Raw genomic sequence first — 15,228 nt, forward strand, 5'->3', positions numbered from 1 at the left:
ATTTATTTACGAAGAATGCTTTAATAACATATTCTTTAAAATGTGAAGCAGCCTAGCCAAAGTGCCCATTAGCTATCCTGAGTTAGGAATCCTTGCCAGCGTGCAGCTGGGTTTGTATAGTTTTATCTGATCAGCATTTAGTGCTCTGCTGTATATTCTGTTTATTAACTATGAGATAATACTCTGTAAATTGCATTGTTGCATGTATATCACTTAAAGGGCCACTAAACCCAAAATATTTTTTTCATGATTCAGATAGAGAATACAAATTTAAACAACATTACAATTAACTTCTATTATTTTTTTTGCTTCATTTTTTAGATATCCTTAGTTGAAGAAAAAGCAATGCACATGGGTGAGCCAATCACACCAGGCTTCTATGTGCAGCAACCAATCAGCAGCTACTGAGCATATCTAGATATGCTTTTCAGCAAAGAATATCAAGAGAATAAAACAAATTAGATAATAGAAGTAAATTAGAAAGATGTTTAAAATTGCATTCTCTGTCTAAATCATGAAAAAAAAAATGTGGGTTTAATGTCCCTTTAACTGAGTTTACAGCAGCACACACTTCTCTGAACTCAGATCTTCCAGATAGAATCTGCTAAATTGTGTTGTAGAGAGCACAGGAAATGCCTTAGGGCTAGATGATAAATGGAGCGCTATCGTTAGCACACGCCATTTACAAGTTGAAAGTAAAGGTGATGACACAAGCGCAAACTAAGTAAGTGACCCTTACCAGTGCATAGTTTTGGCGTTTGAATGGTTTTATCTGATCAGTATTTAGTGCTCTGCTGTACAGTATATTCTGTAAGCTGCATTGTTGCATTAACATCACTGAATTGAGTTTACAACAGCACACACTTTATTCAGTAGAGGGTAAACCAATGGCACTACTTAATGTAGACCCTTTGGGAAAGCCGTTCACACGGCGAAACATGTTAGGGATTTGTTGAGAAAACATTGGGAACTCCTGTTTTTTAACAGCCACTTTTAGTATAACCTCATATGCTACCATACTAATAATGCATTACTAGAAGTTGACTCAGATACTGACTACATTTAAGAGAAACAATAAACCAGGTGTTTACTGTGAGCACTTTGACGCTCAACACTTGAGACAATAGGTACAAACTGTGTAAACCGGACATACAAATTCACATACTTCAGTGAATTCAGATACTATATACATTTACCTAAGTCCTGTGTTTTTGCAAGTTATACGTATACCAGAATTACCTTCGCTTATTAGCTACAAATTTGTCAGCCAAACGTTAAAGGCAAAATTAGTTATTACTGTAAGTTGACTCAGATACTAACTAAATGAAGGGGAAATAATATTGAACTTAAAGGGACAGTCTACTATAGAATTGTTATTGTTTTAAAAGATAGATAATCCCTTTATTACCCATTCCCCAGTTTTGCACAACCAACACAGTTATATTAATATACTTTTTACCTCTGTGATTACCTTGTATCTAGGAACCTTCTTCCAGCCCCCTGATTACATGACTGTGACTGTTTATTATCTATTGTCTTAAATTTAGCAGTGTATTGTGCTAAATCTTAAATAACCCCCTGTGCCTGAACACAGTGCTATCTATATGGCCCACGTGTACTTTCTGTCTCTTCGTGTTGAAAAGAGATTTAAAAAGCATGTGATAAGAGGCAGCCCTCAAAGGCTTAGAAATTAGCATATGAGCCTACCTATGTTTAGTTTAAACTAAGAATACCAAGAGAAAAAAAGCAAATTTTATGATAAAAGTAAATTGGAAAGTTGATTAAAATTAAAAGTCCTATCTGAATAATGAAAGTTTAATTTATACTAGACTGTCCCTTTAACCAGGTGTTTGCTGTAAGCATACTTACGCTAAACAATTGAGACAGTAGGTGAAAACTGAGCTAGCCTATCGGACATTAATTCACATACTTCCGTGCATCTTGATACTACATATTCACCCAAATCTGGTAACAGTTTTTGCTTACTATACACGTATTTTAATTACCCTTGCCTATTAGCTACAAACTTGGCAGCCGAATGATAAAGGCATCATGAGCTGCAAAGCACAAGCCTATTCACACAAAACTTGTTGTCAATATTAGATCATTTAAAGGGACACTGTACCCAAAAAATTTATTTTGTGATTCAGACTGAGCATGAAATTTTAAGCAACTTTCTAATTTACTCCTATTATCAAATTTTCTTCATTCTCTTGGTATCTATATTTGAAATGGAAGAATGTAAGTTTAGATGCCGGCCCATTTTTTGTGAACAACCTGGGTTGTCCTTGCTGATTGGTGGATAAATTCATCCACCAATAAAAAAGTGCTGTCCAGAGTACTGAAACCAAAAAAAAGCTTAGATGCCTTCTTTTTCAAATAATGATAGCAAGAGAACGAAGAAAAATTGATAATAGGAGTAAATTAGAAAGTTGCTTAAAATTGCATGCTCTTTCTGAATTACAAAAGAAAACATTTGGGTACAGTGTCCCTTTAAGGCTCAAATTTAGATATGATTCTCTACAATAGACTCCCTATGTACTCTCTACCTAATTAAATTAACCAAAGGCAACAAGCAGGCTAGATATAACTATAGCTAGCACTTCTACAACCGCAATATTAATACTGTTATAGCAACTTTAATAATACTGCTTTGTATATTATTACAGGGCTAGGTTAATGTTTAGCCAGATTTAAGGCAAATTTATAATTCCTAGGAGCGGTCACAAGCACAAACATACGTTTTACAGATTGCGCAAATACTGCTTATGAAAAGCATTATCTTGGTAGAAGTGACATTGTATAACTTTTTAAGCAATTACATTTAGCTAACTCTAGTTGTAGGTAACACGCCTGTTATTCATTTTAGTTGCCAGGAGGGGAGCACACAAGCTGCGTCTATCACTGCTTTTTGCAGTTGCCAGTCCTCTGTATGAACCTTCTATTAATCCCATCACGCATTATACTAGCAGGCAACATTTTGTATATGCATTTTCCTACTGCTGCTATTTTATCCCAATAAAGGAATTGAAATTGTAGTATCAATTTCCTTAATACGTGAATTTAGTGGTAAACGATACACTTACAATCACATCTAACACAACCATGAACAAGATATCACATGTACAAATTCATGTTGGTATCGAGATTGCTGTAACCTTCTAATAAGTGAATCAAAGGTTATAATCAAATACAGTCACACTTTAAACATCAAATATTTTTCTTTTTACTGTGATATATAATCTGAGTCACACTAATGTTAATCCAAGCATATGTAGGATCTTACTCACGTGTGTGTTTTTAATTGTTTTTCCCTTTATATTTTAAGCGAATGCATTAAAAGCAATATTTTAAGAGGATCTTCATCCCTCTCTCCACATTAGGGGTTATCTGTTATCAATATATAATCACATCCTTAAGGTCACACAACACTTAGAGCTCGATGATATATTCTTCGCCAGCTCAAACCTTCTTTTTTTCGCTGACACTCGCAGGGCTGCCCCAGTGCAATGATTGTAAAAAAGGGGCAGTCCCTGCGAGTTGCGAGATGGCTCCTATTAAAAGTAATGAAGCTTGCTGAATAGGGAAACTTCGCTCCTTAGTGCGAAGTTAGCAGGGTGCAGGGGGAGCACTTTAAAATTAAAATCCTGCAGCCAATATAACTCACATTACGCTGCTTTCTGCTTATAGCATCTTACATTCGCCTATATTTTAGTATGCATTTGTTTTTCTATTGGGGTTATAAGTGTTCGTATTGTTTTGACAAAAGCTCGCTGTGATATCTGCAGTGCGAAAATCTTTATAGAATTACGCTGGGATTAGTGAGACATTGTCATATACGCCCATGGAACGCCCATGTTCAGCCCATTTTACGAAAAAACAACAATTACGCTTTGCATTTTGTATTGCATTTTGTATTTATAAATTCAAATTTCTGTGTGATTTTTGCACATCCAGTGTACTACAATTACGATTTACGCTGTGCATATTTAATTTGATTTATTCCTGTGTAAATTACATACTAATTTTACGTTTTTGTTAACATACGATTTTTGGTGAAGAATTTTGTTACGATTTTTGATGCACCTTAACAATACAATTTTTCCCTGCTTATTTTTGTGTGAATGGTTCAAATATTTGTTTTGTATAATGTTTAAAATACACATTTTGTTCTGCACATTTCATATGGAAATGCAGTATATGCCCCTTAGCGAGAAAACATGGCTTTAGATCATTCCACAAGGGAAATAGAAGGACTGGCGAGCATTCATTAATAATCTTGCCTGCCCAGAGAGCTTTCAATCATCGAGCCCTTAGTGTCCAGCGACTCTAGAGTGCTAGATGTGTATTCTCCTCTTGTGGGTTTTGTACCCATCTTTGCTTTCAGAACAGCACACACTTCTCTGAACTTAGATCTCTCTGATCTTTTCTACATGTTAGTGCGGGCACAATATTGCAATATCACGTCCGTGTTAACTTCTGCGCCTATTACAAGTTGAAAGTAAACACAACTGCACAAGCACAAACTAAACTTGTTCTTGTCATGTTAGTGTGACTTAAGTTCTTGCATAAAGGGTTAGGGCTAAATAAAAATTTGCACCAAACAAAACATAAATACATTAGTTAGTCATACTCTATATTATAAAAAATATTCATATAAATGTTAATTCAAAATCTGTATAATTGTTAAAATGTATATGGTATATGACAAGGTGTTTTAATATAAAGGGCTATTATATACAGTATATATATATATATATATATATATATATATATATATATATATGTATGTGTGTCTAAATATGTATATGTATTTATATATACATGTGTATTTATGTGTATAGATATATATATATGTATGTGTGTCTAAATATGTGTATGTATTTATATATACATGTGTATTTATGTGTGTGTATATATATATATATATATATATATATATGTGTATGTGTGTATAAATATGTGTATGTATTTATATATACATGTGTATTTATGTGTGTGTATATATATATATATATATATATATATATATATATATATATATATATATATATATATATATATAAATAAATATACACACATATATTCATGGAGCCCTTTCTACACTAATAAATGAATTTATTTTTTATTTTTTATTGAATATTAATATGAATTATGTTTTTTATTGTAAATATTTCACATTGCAATGTTCTTCACTTAGAAGAAATGTTCTTTGTATTTCTAAATATTTATTTCTATATATATATCTGAAGTTTTGAAAGTAGCGTAGTTTCGCTCGCATGCAAACAATTTACTGTACTTTCAGCTTGGGATAAGCACGCTAATCCTGCACGTAATACAAGTTTACTTCTGGCGGAATTTGTGCATGAGCGAAAACGCTAAATATAAATATCTGGCCCTTAGTGTTTTGGGTCTGTGTTTCATGACATAATCTCTTTTTATTAAAAGTTGCAATTACCCCATACTTACTATGTTCTCTGTCATTAGAGCCACTAAACTGATCTGGAGACCCAGAGAAAGATCTCATGACAGGCATGATGTCATAGTCTATGCTTGACACCATTACAAATAAACTTTATCTCTTTTTTAACTAAAACTACAGAAGATTTATTAAAGCTTAAAGGGACAGGACCCCACAATTTTATTTCATGATTTGGACAGAACATACAATTTTAAACAATTTACTTATATTATCAAATTTACTTGATTATCTTGTTATCCTTTGCTGGAGGAACAACATTGCCCTACTGGCAGCTTGCTGGACACATCTAGTTAGCCAATCACAAGAGACAAATGTGTGCAGGCACCAATCAATGCTTTATATGTGCATATTCTTTTTTAACAAAGGATGCCAAGAGTAGTGGGTAGTAGATATAATAAAAAGCCTACATTATTGAATTAAAAAGTGTCAATAAAAGCTAATTTTGTGACGTTTCCAATGCCAATGGATTTTGTACAAAATGCTTATCAAAGCCAGAACCATTCAAAAGGTTCCACCTTGGAATGCAAAACCAGTTTCTACAGTAGTTTATTTCTAGTTTCCAGAAATAAAGACCTATATTAGACTTTCAGGCATTAAACATGTATACTGGCACCCAAAAGTTAGAAATGATAAGAAAGGCATACAGTTGCACTGCTGTGTAGATGTTATTGTTAATGTGGCTCCCTCAGAGGATCTCACATGCCAACATCAAGATACAAGACTTGTGTATTTTGTAACCAAACATGGCTGGAGGTTCAACTTTGGAAAGAATTCTCAAGCATTGAACGTTTTCATAGCTTCTGCCTATTATCATTTTCGCAATGTCTTTTATGTGTGGATTTAATTACATGAAATTTCTTTAGATTCTTTTAGATTTTTTTAAAACATAAAATCTTGACCCTAACTTTTAAAGCTCTCAAGAACACTGCTAATCCCCCTATATCTCCAACCTAGTGTCCAGATACTTTCCCTCTCGCCCTACACAACTCTCCCCTAGTTTTCAAACCTTCAAGCGCTCCTTAAAGACTCTACTGTTTAGGAATGCTTATAATATACACTAACATTTTGCTGTCTTAGTTCTTCTCCTCTTTTTAGCTATACCTGTACTCTGAACCCCCTTAGCATGTAAGGTTTCAAGCCTAGCTGCTTTGTAGATCACCTCCATGAGAGCTGATTAACAATAGTGAAACTCTTGGCAGGGCACTCTATCCTTTTGTCTCCTATAACTGTCACCTTGCATATATTGAACTATGTATTTAGCGCTGCGGAATCTGCTGGCACTGTACAAATAACTGATAATAATAATAATAAAGGTCTCCTTGAAAGTCCACCTTTGCTCTATATCAAGAAAGCAAGATATAGCCTATATTGGACCTAAGTGCAAGTTATTTGTGTAACCATGGCTCTTGACATTTTGATGATCTCTTATTTTGAGTAGTAATGAGAAGGAATCATCACTCTTGAATTTCACTGTAAAGACAGTATTTAGTTTGACTGTAACTTTAGCCAGATGAGTAGCTGAGCCACTTAACTTATTTGGTCTTCCATCAGGATGTGCTCCAGCCAGACTCTAAATGTCTGCCCCAAAGTAGTTGCCACATTTCATGCATTTCAAGACATCTGTCTTCACTTATTTTGGTACTAATAAAAACAATGAATATGTTTAATGGACACAGTAACAGAGGTAAACTAATAGACTACCCTTAATTTTACAATGATATCTTAAATGTTAGCAAAGATTAAAATTTCTAGATAGATTTGTTCTTGCCAATTGAGAACAACATATTTTCAGCTGAAGCTTAAAGCTTGTTTTATAAGGTTCCCACTTATTGGCTAGCCAAAGAAGACATAACTCTGACAAATTGTATAAAGCAGCATTGTAGATTTCTACTCACTTCTGAAACATTACAAATTAGATGTACATACTGTAGCTGAAACCAAATTCAGGAGAAAAAAAATCTGTTTTTCTTTATGGACTTTTATGTGTTTGCTGCTACGTGCCTGCCATTAAATGATACTGCTTAGTAAACCTTCATTAGTGAGTGCTGAGGGTAAGCCAAGAAGTCCTTAAAGGGCCATAATACCCAAATGCTTGAAAGTGATGCAGTATAGCTGTAAAAAGCTGACTAGAAAATATCACCTGAACATCTCTATGTAAAAAAGAAAGATATTTTACCTCAAAAGTTTCTCAGTAGCCACATCCCATTGTAAAGGACTTCTAAGCAGCAAATCAGTATGTCTGTCCCGGGACAGCCGAAGGAGCGAACTTTCGTGCTCACTCATCTTATTTCCCTATTCAGTGTAAGGAAGTTTACAATGAAATCTCATGAGAGTTAAGTGAAATCTCATGAGATCACAGTAAAAGAGTTCATGACCTCGGCACTGCTGATGCTGATTGGCTGCTGTTCATTTCTTCATTTTTTTTTTTCCTGCAGCTGGGCAGCAGCTAAGTATAACTTTTTACACAGAACTTACTCTTCTGAGCTGAGGAAATTGTGAGGTAAAATATCTTCCTTTTTTACATAGAGATGCTCAGGTGATATTTTCCTGTCAGCTTTTTACAGTTATACTGCATCAGTTTCAAGTGATTTAGCATATGAGTATTATGTCCCTTTAAATCACATTGAAAGAAATTTCCATATCTTGACTAGTGTACATAGAGCCTACAAAGCTTATTTCTTTTCATTACAAAAAAAGGGAATATGGAACCTATTGTCTGCCTGTCATTTGTACATAGGTCCCAAAATGCTAAATTATATGTAGTAAAAAAATAAAATGTACATTCAATATTTATTTTGTCCCGTATACTTATATTTTAATTTTAAAATGTGTTGCCTTTCCAATTCCTGTTAAATGTGGAAGCTAGGTAACATGACAGCAGCCATTACTTTAATATTATTTAACACAATTGATTGCATAGACATACATACACCATAGTCTGAATTTAGCTGTGTAATATAAAACATCAGCTTTGATATAAGGAGTTAGAATTCAATAATGACAAATTGATGTCTGAATTCAGTAGAAATTAAGTTTATATCGATAACATACTTTTTATGGTTTTTCAGCTGAGGAAATGGCAGAAATTGGAAGAAATGAAGATATTTCTATCAAGGAAGACAGTCAAGATGCTGTCCCTGTGCACAAAGTGGTGAGTGACAACAACTCATATGGCCAATTGTAGAATAAAGAAAAATCTTGTCTTTTCAAAGATGATTGTTTATGATGAAGATAGTATATATGAAACCATGATGAAGCAATTACAAACCGATTCTATGTTATGTGCCTGTCATGGTTACAGAACCTAATATTTGTTAACATCTTATGAGTATAGCCTGATAGTTGAATAATGATGGAGTAGGCTACCCTGATAAGTTCTCAATGGAGCATGTTAGATTTGCCATAACCTGAGTATGGTAGGAAAGTAGGTGGGATACTTGTAAAGTAATGAGGATGGTATAAGCATAATCCTAGGTTACTTTTGGTGCAAATTTGATTTCTATAGGATAACTCCGACAGCCTAGAATGACAATAAGATAAGTCTGAAACAGTTTAGTAGTAGGGTACTCCTAAGGATAATCTAGGTAGTTAGTATAGAACTTCAGTAACCAGATAAACTTGTCATGTAAAAAACCTGGAACAAGCTAGCCTGTTAGAATAATGCTACAGGGGATTAGGAATGTAAATTGATAGTTAAGTGTTAAGTAGAATATTCTTAGCGATGGTTCAAGTAGGAAGGAAGATCCCCGGTGAACCAGGTATGGTGGCAGCAAGATACTCGAATTAAAGGGACATGAAACCCAAACATTTTCTTTCATGATTTAGGTAGAACATACAATTTTAAACCACTTTCCAGTTTACTTCTATTATCAAATTTGCTTCATTCTCTTGGTATCATTTGTTGAAGGCGCAGCAATACACTACTGGTTTCTAACTGAACACATGGGTGAGCCAATGACAATCGGTGTATGTATGTATATATATATATATATATATATATGCAGCCACCAATAATCAGCTAGAACCTAGGTTCTTTGCTGCTCCTGAGCTTACCTAGAGAAACCTTTCAGCAAAGGATAACAAGAGAAGGAAGCAAATTAAATAATAGAAGTAACTTGAGCCGTCGCAGAGTTTCCCACTCAGGTGCTAACGACGGCTCAGAGCCGTCGCTAGCACTCTCCCTCCTTGAGGGAGATCTGGGGGCTCCCACCCGCTCCTACCCTGGCAATCGTTCCTGTATAGTGACAGGTATCGTCGGGGCTTCACATTTTGCGTGGTGACATTACACGCAATGACGTGATGACGTCACTGCACAACTTTATTAAAAAAAAGACAATGACAAGTATAGGGAAAGGGGATATCTCAGGCATCTAAGTAGCTACAGACCCCCAAAACCCACCCTTGGAAAGGTAATCGCCTAACCTTTCCAACGAAAAGTCTTGGGGATCTGGAAAAAAAAATATTTAAAAAAATTTACAAATTAAAAAGCCCTCAAATCAGCTTAGCACCCAGGTGGGAAAGTGCTTAGCACTCAAAGGGTTAAAATTGCATCTAAATCAGGAATGTCTAATTATGACTTAAGGTTGGCTGCTAGTAAAATATTTATATGGTGGGCATTTCTGCTCTTAAGACACTTTTAAAGATAGTTAGGTTGCAAGATCTTCTTTGAAAAGGAAGGTGTACAAAGATAATAGGCTCGACCCTGAGAAAAGAGTATTGGTTTATTTTTCTTATCAGTCGTCATGGTTTGAAGGAAAATATCTGCTAATCAGATCATTATTGGACCCAAACAAGCTGGCAAAATAAAACATCTTACATACACTTGGTTGTAGTAGAATACCTATGGTGAAGCAAATATTTTATTAGTATACATTTGTGGTCAAACAGGCGTGGTTTTTGGATGCTTCTAGTGATGGCTAGACTGTATTTATGATTATATTTAAGTCATGGGAGGTTGGTTGACTGTTTATAAGAACTGTGCCCATAGAGTAAAAGGAGGTCTGACACTTGTTATTACTGAGTCTAGGGCACACTTTTAAATGTCCTTTTTTTTTTTATTGCAGAAGGTGGAGGTCACTGAGGAAGAAGTAAATGATTCAATGAGTACGTTGGACATGGAGCAGATGCACAGTCTCCTGGACTATAAGGTAAATTTATGAGGATGCCCATCTTCTTCATTTGTGGAATTAATGAATTTTTGTTTTCTGGATATTGTGTAATTAAAATGCATATATATATATATATATATATATATATATATATATATATATATATATATATATATATATATATATATATATATATATATATATACAGCTATACTTGTTTATACCAGAACAAGTTCCACAAAACTGCATATACACGTAGACTACAAAACACAGGAATGTTTACAGAGAACTACATGGATTATTTGTGATTTAGTTGGCTCTGTAGAGGACGGGGATATGGTTGGTGTGGAATTTCAGACAAAATACTTTCTATAGGAGTCATGGCCTGCACATATATAGCTTAAGATAGTATTGCGTTACAGAAAAATACCTTCATAGTTCAGGCATAAGTATATTGTTAAGTTTAAGATTAATAGCACTTAAGGGATGTATAGCGGCCTCTAATACAGTTGCTGTTTATAATGTATGATTCATACAGCTAATCAGAAAACTGTTCTCTCATAATAGAGCTTTCTCATTTTTTACTTTTGTGTCGCTTTAAGTGAAATTGGGTGGCTGGGTAAGCACTTAAAATGACAATAAGCACCTCATGCTTGTGTGTTAAAATTGTGCTTTGTACCATGCTTTCTAAAGGGGACCGGAATGTTAGCTTATGAGCCGGCCCATTTTTGGTTCAGAACCCTGGCTAGCGCTTGCTGATTGATGGCTGCATTTAGGCACCAATCAGGAAGCACTACCCAGGTGCTGAACCAAAATGGTTTAGCGCCTAAGCTTACACCCCTGCTTTTCAAATAAGGATAACAAGAGAACAAAGACACATTTATAATAGGAGTAAATTAGAAAGTTGCTTAAAATTGCATGTTCTATCTAAATCATCAAAGGAAAAATGTGGGTTTCATATCCCTTTAAGGTGTCCTGTGAAGCCACAAGCAATAAAATTACTCAATTTTTAAGATCTGTCTTTTATCTAAGTTGTTATAAAAGTATACAAGTAAAACATGTTAAAAAGCAAAAACAAATATATATATATCTTTCCCAGTAATCCTATTAAAAATAGATCTAGAAAAACAGCAACAGGTTAAAAAAATAATACATTCAATAATATTATTTCACTAAGCATCATAATTAAGATAAAAAATGTGCATTGTAAAAAAATCTGTTGTAGTCGATTTCATTTAGTTAACAGCACTTATGGGTTAACCTGTCAGATAAGTACATTTGTTCACTTTATAAATTAATTTTGAAAGAAAGCTGGTAAGTCTCTTAAATTTGATATGTGGCCATAATTTAATAAATCCATCCAAGATTCTCAAAAAGTAACACAACACTGAGGCTTCACCTCTAGTATATAGGGTTAAGGACAACGTCAGTAAATAACATCCTGAATCCTGTAGGATTATTGTGACACACATGCTTCAACCCTGTAATAAGGTTATTGTGAAATCAAGGCTTAAAGGGACAATAAGCACCTTGTAATTACGTTTTTTCCACAGTCTTCCAATAGATTAAAAGGATATGAAACCCATATTTTTTTCTTTCATGATTTAGATAGAGCCTGCAATGTTAATATATATTTCTAGTTTACTTCTATTATCAAATTTTCTTTGTTCTTTTAGTATCATTTGTTGAAATGCAGGGACATAAGTTCAGGAGCGTGCACATGTCTAGAGTACTATATGGCAGTGAATGCTATCCATTTGCAAGAGCACTAGATGGCAGCTTTATTTCCTGCCATGTAGTGCTCCTGGCCCCTACCTAGGAATCTCTCGGCTAGATTACGAGTTTTGCGTTATGAGTGAAAAAGCAGCGTTATGGCTCTTTTTCACTACCGGTGCTATTACGAGTCTTTTAGGTATAGCTGTACCGCACACTTTTTTGGCCGTCACGCAACGTAACTACTGCACTTTTTAAAAAGTCCTTTTTCAATGGAACTTCCACAGCGCCGGTATTATAAGTTTACAGTACAGCCTATAACTACAAGATCCGTACTGAAAGTCAGTAGTTATGGGTTTTACGCTACAAAGCTGTAACATAAAACTTATAACTAAAGTGCTACAAAGTACACTAACACCCATAAACTACCTATTAACCCCTAAGCCGAGGGCCCTCCCGCTTCGCAAACACTAAAATAAAATTATTAACCCCTAATCTGCCGCTCCGGACATCGCTGCCACTATAATAAACATATTAACCCCTAAACCGCTGCACTCCCGCATCATAAACACTAGTTAAATATTATTAACCCCTATTCTGCTGTCCCCCATGTCGCCGCCACTATACTAAAGTTATTAACCCCTAAACCTCTTGCCTCCCACATCACTAACACTAAATAAATATATTAACCCGTAACCCTAAGTCTAACACTAACACCCCTAACTTTAATATAATTAAAATAAATCTAAATAAAACCTACTATTATTACCTAAATAATACCTATTTAAAGACTAAATACTTACCTGTAAAATAAACCCTAAGCTAGCTACAATATAACTAATATTTACATTGTAGCTATTTTAGGTTTTATTTTTATTTCACAGCTAAGTTTGTATTTATTTTAACTAGGTAGAATAGTTAGTAAATAGTTATTAACTATTTACTAGCTACCTAGTTAAAATAAATACAAATTTACCTGTAAAATAAAACCTAACCTAAGTTACACTAACACTTAACATTACACTAAAATTAACTAAATTACATTAATTAAATACAATTAACTAAATTACAAAAAAAAATAAACACTAAATTACACAAAATAAAAAATAAATTATCAAATATTTCAAACTAATTACACCTAATCTATTAGCCCTATCAAAATAAAAAAGCCCCCAAAATTAAAAAAAACCTAGCCTACACTAAACTGCCAATAGCCCTTAAAAGGGCCTTTTGCGGGGCATTGCCCCAAAGAAATCGTCTCTTTAACTTGTAAAAAAAATGCAAACAACCCCCAACAGTAAAACCCACCACCCACACAACCAACCCCCCCCAAAAAAAAGCTACCTATAAAAAAAACTAAGCTCCCCATTGCCCTGAAAAGGGCATTTGGATGGGAATTTCCCTTAAAAAGGCATTTAGCTCTTTTTCTGTGCCCAAACCCTAATCTAAAACATTGCCTAAAGTCCCTAATCTAAAAATAAAACCCACCCAATAAACCATTAAAAAAAAAAACTAACACTAACCCCCGAATATCCACTTACCGTTTTTAAAGACCGGACATCCATCCTCAACGAAGCCAGGAGAAGTATTCATCCAAGCGGCAAGAAGTCCTCAACGAAGCCGGGAGAAGTCCTCATCCAAGCGGCATCTTCTATCTTTATCCTTCAGACGCTGAGCTGATTGGAACAGCTAATATAATATAGAATTCTATAAGCCAATCGGAATTCAAGGGACGCCATCTTGGATGACGTCATTTAAAGGAACCTTCAATCTTCAAGAGTAATCGAAAGAAGAGGATGCTCCGCGCCGGATGTCTTGAAGATAGAGCTGCTCAGTGTCGGAAGGATGAAGATAGATGCTGTCTGGATGAAGACTTCTGCACGTCTGGAGGACAACTTCTTGCTGCTTGGATGAAGACTTCTCCCGGCTTCGTTGAGGACTTCTTGCCGCTTGGATGAAGACTTCTCCCGGCTTCGTTGAGGACTTCGGCTTCGTTCAAAAACTGTAAGTGGACCTTCGAGGGTTAGTGTTAGGTTTTATTAAGATTTATTGGGTGGGGGTTTTTTTTAGATTAGGGTTTGGGCACAGAAAAAGAGCTAAATGCCCTTTTAAGGGCAATGCCCATCCAAATGCCCTTTTCAGGGCAATGGGTAGCTTAGGTTTTTTTATTTGGGGGTTTGGCTGTGTGGGTGGTGGGTTTTACTGTTTGTATTTTTTCTTACTAGGTAAAAGAGCTGATTTCTTTGGGGCAATGTCCCGCAAAAGGCCCTTTTAAGGGCTATTGGCAGTTTAGTTTAGGCTAGGGTTTTTTTAATTTTAGGGGGCTTTTTTATTTTGATAGGGTTATTAGATTAGGTGTAATTAGTTTAAATATTTGATAATTTCTTTTTTATTTTGTGTAATTTAGTGTTTATTTTTTTGTAATTTAGTTAATTGTATTTAATTAATGTAATTTATTTAATTTTAGTGTAATGTTAGGTGTTAGTGTGAGGCAGGTTAGGTTTTATTTTACAGGTAAATTTGTATTTATTTTAACTAGATAGTTAATAAATAGTTAATAACTATTTAATAACTAGTCTAACTAGTTAAAATAAATACAAACTTAGCTGTGAAATAAAAATAAAACCTAAGTTAGCTACAATGTAACTATTAGTTATATTGTAGCAAGCTTAGGGTTTATTTTATAGGTATTTAGTCTTAAATAGGAAATATTTAGTTAATGATAGTAATTTTTATTTACTATATTTATTTAGTGTTAGTGATGTGGGAGGCCAGAGTTTTAGGGGTTAATAACTTTAGTATAGTAGCGGCGGCGACATTGGGGGCGGCAGATTAGGGGTTTATAAATTTATGAAGGTGGCGGCGACATTGGGGGCGGCAGATTAGGGGTTAATAAGTGTAATGTAGGTGTCGGCGATGTCGGGG

The 15,228-nt window shown here is 34.6% G+C and overlaps 1 protein-coding gene across 2 annotated transcripts in view; it reads left to right on the top strand.

The window, feature by feature from the left end:
* The window catches only part of HDX (highly divergent homeobox), a 214,358-nt gene that overhangs the window by 143,846 nt on the left and 55,284 nt on the right, over positions 1–15,228 (top strand). For both annotated transcript variants that reach the window (XM_053699336.1, XM_053699335.1), the window contains 2 exons: positions 8,551–8,633; positions 10,546–10,629. In XM_053699336.1, the coding sequence (XP_053555311.1) occupies positions 8,551–8,633; positions 10,546–10,629 (167 nt within the window). The remainder of the gene's footprint in view (positions 1–8,550; positions 8,634–10,545; positions 10,630–15,228) is intronic.

Source organism: Bombina bombina, chromosome 1 (genome assembly GCF_027579735.1).
Source record: "Bombina bombina isolate aBomBom1 chromosome 1, aBomBom1.pri, whole genome shotgun sequence".
In the NCBI taxonomy this organism is placed as follows: Eukaryota; Metazoa; Chordata; class Amphibia; order Anura; family Bombinatoridae; genus Bombina; species Bombina bombina.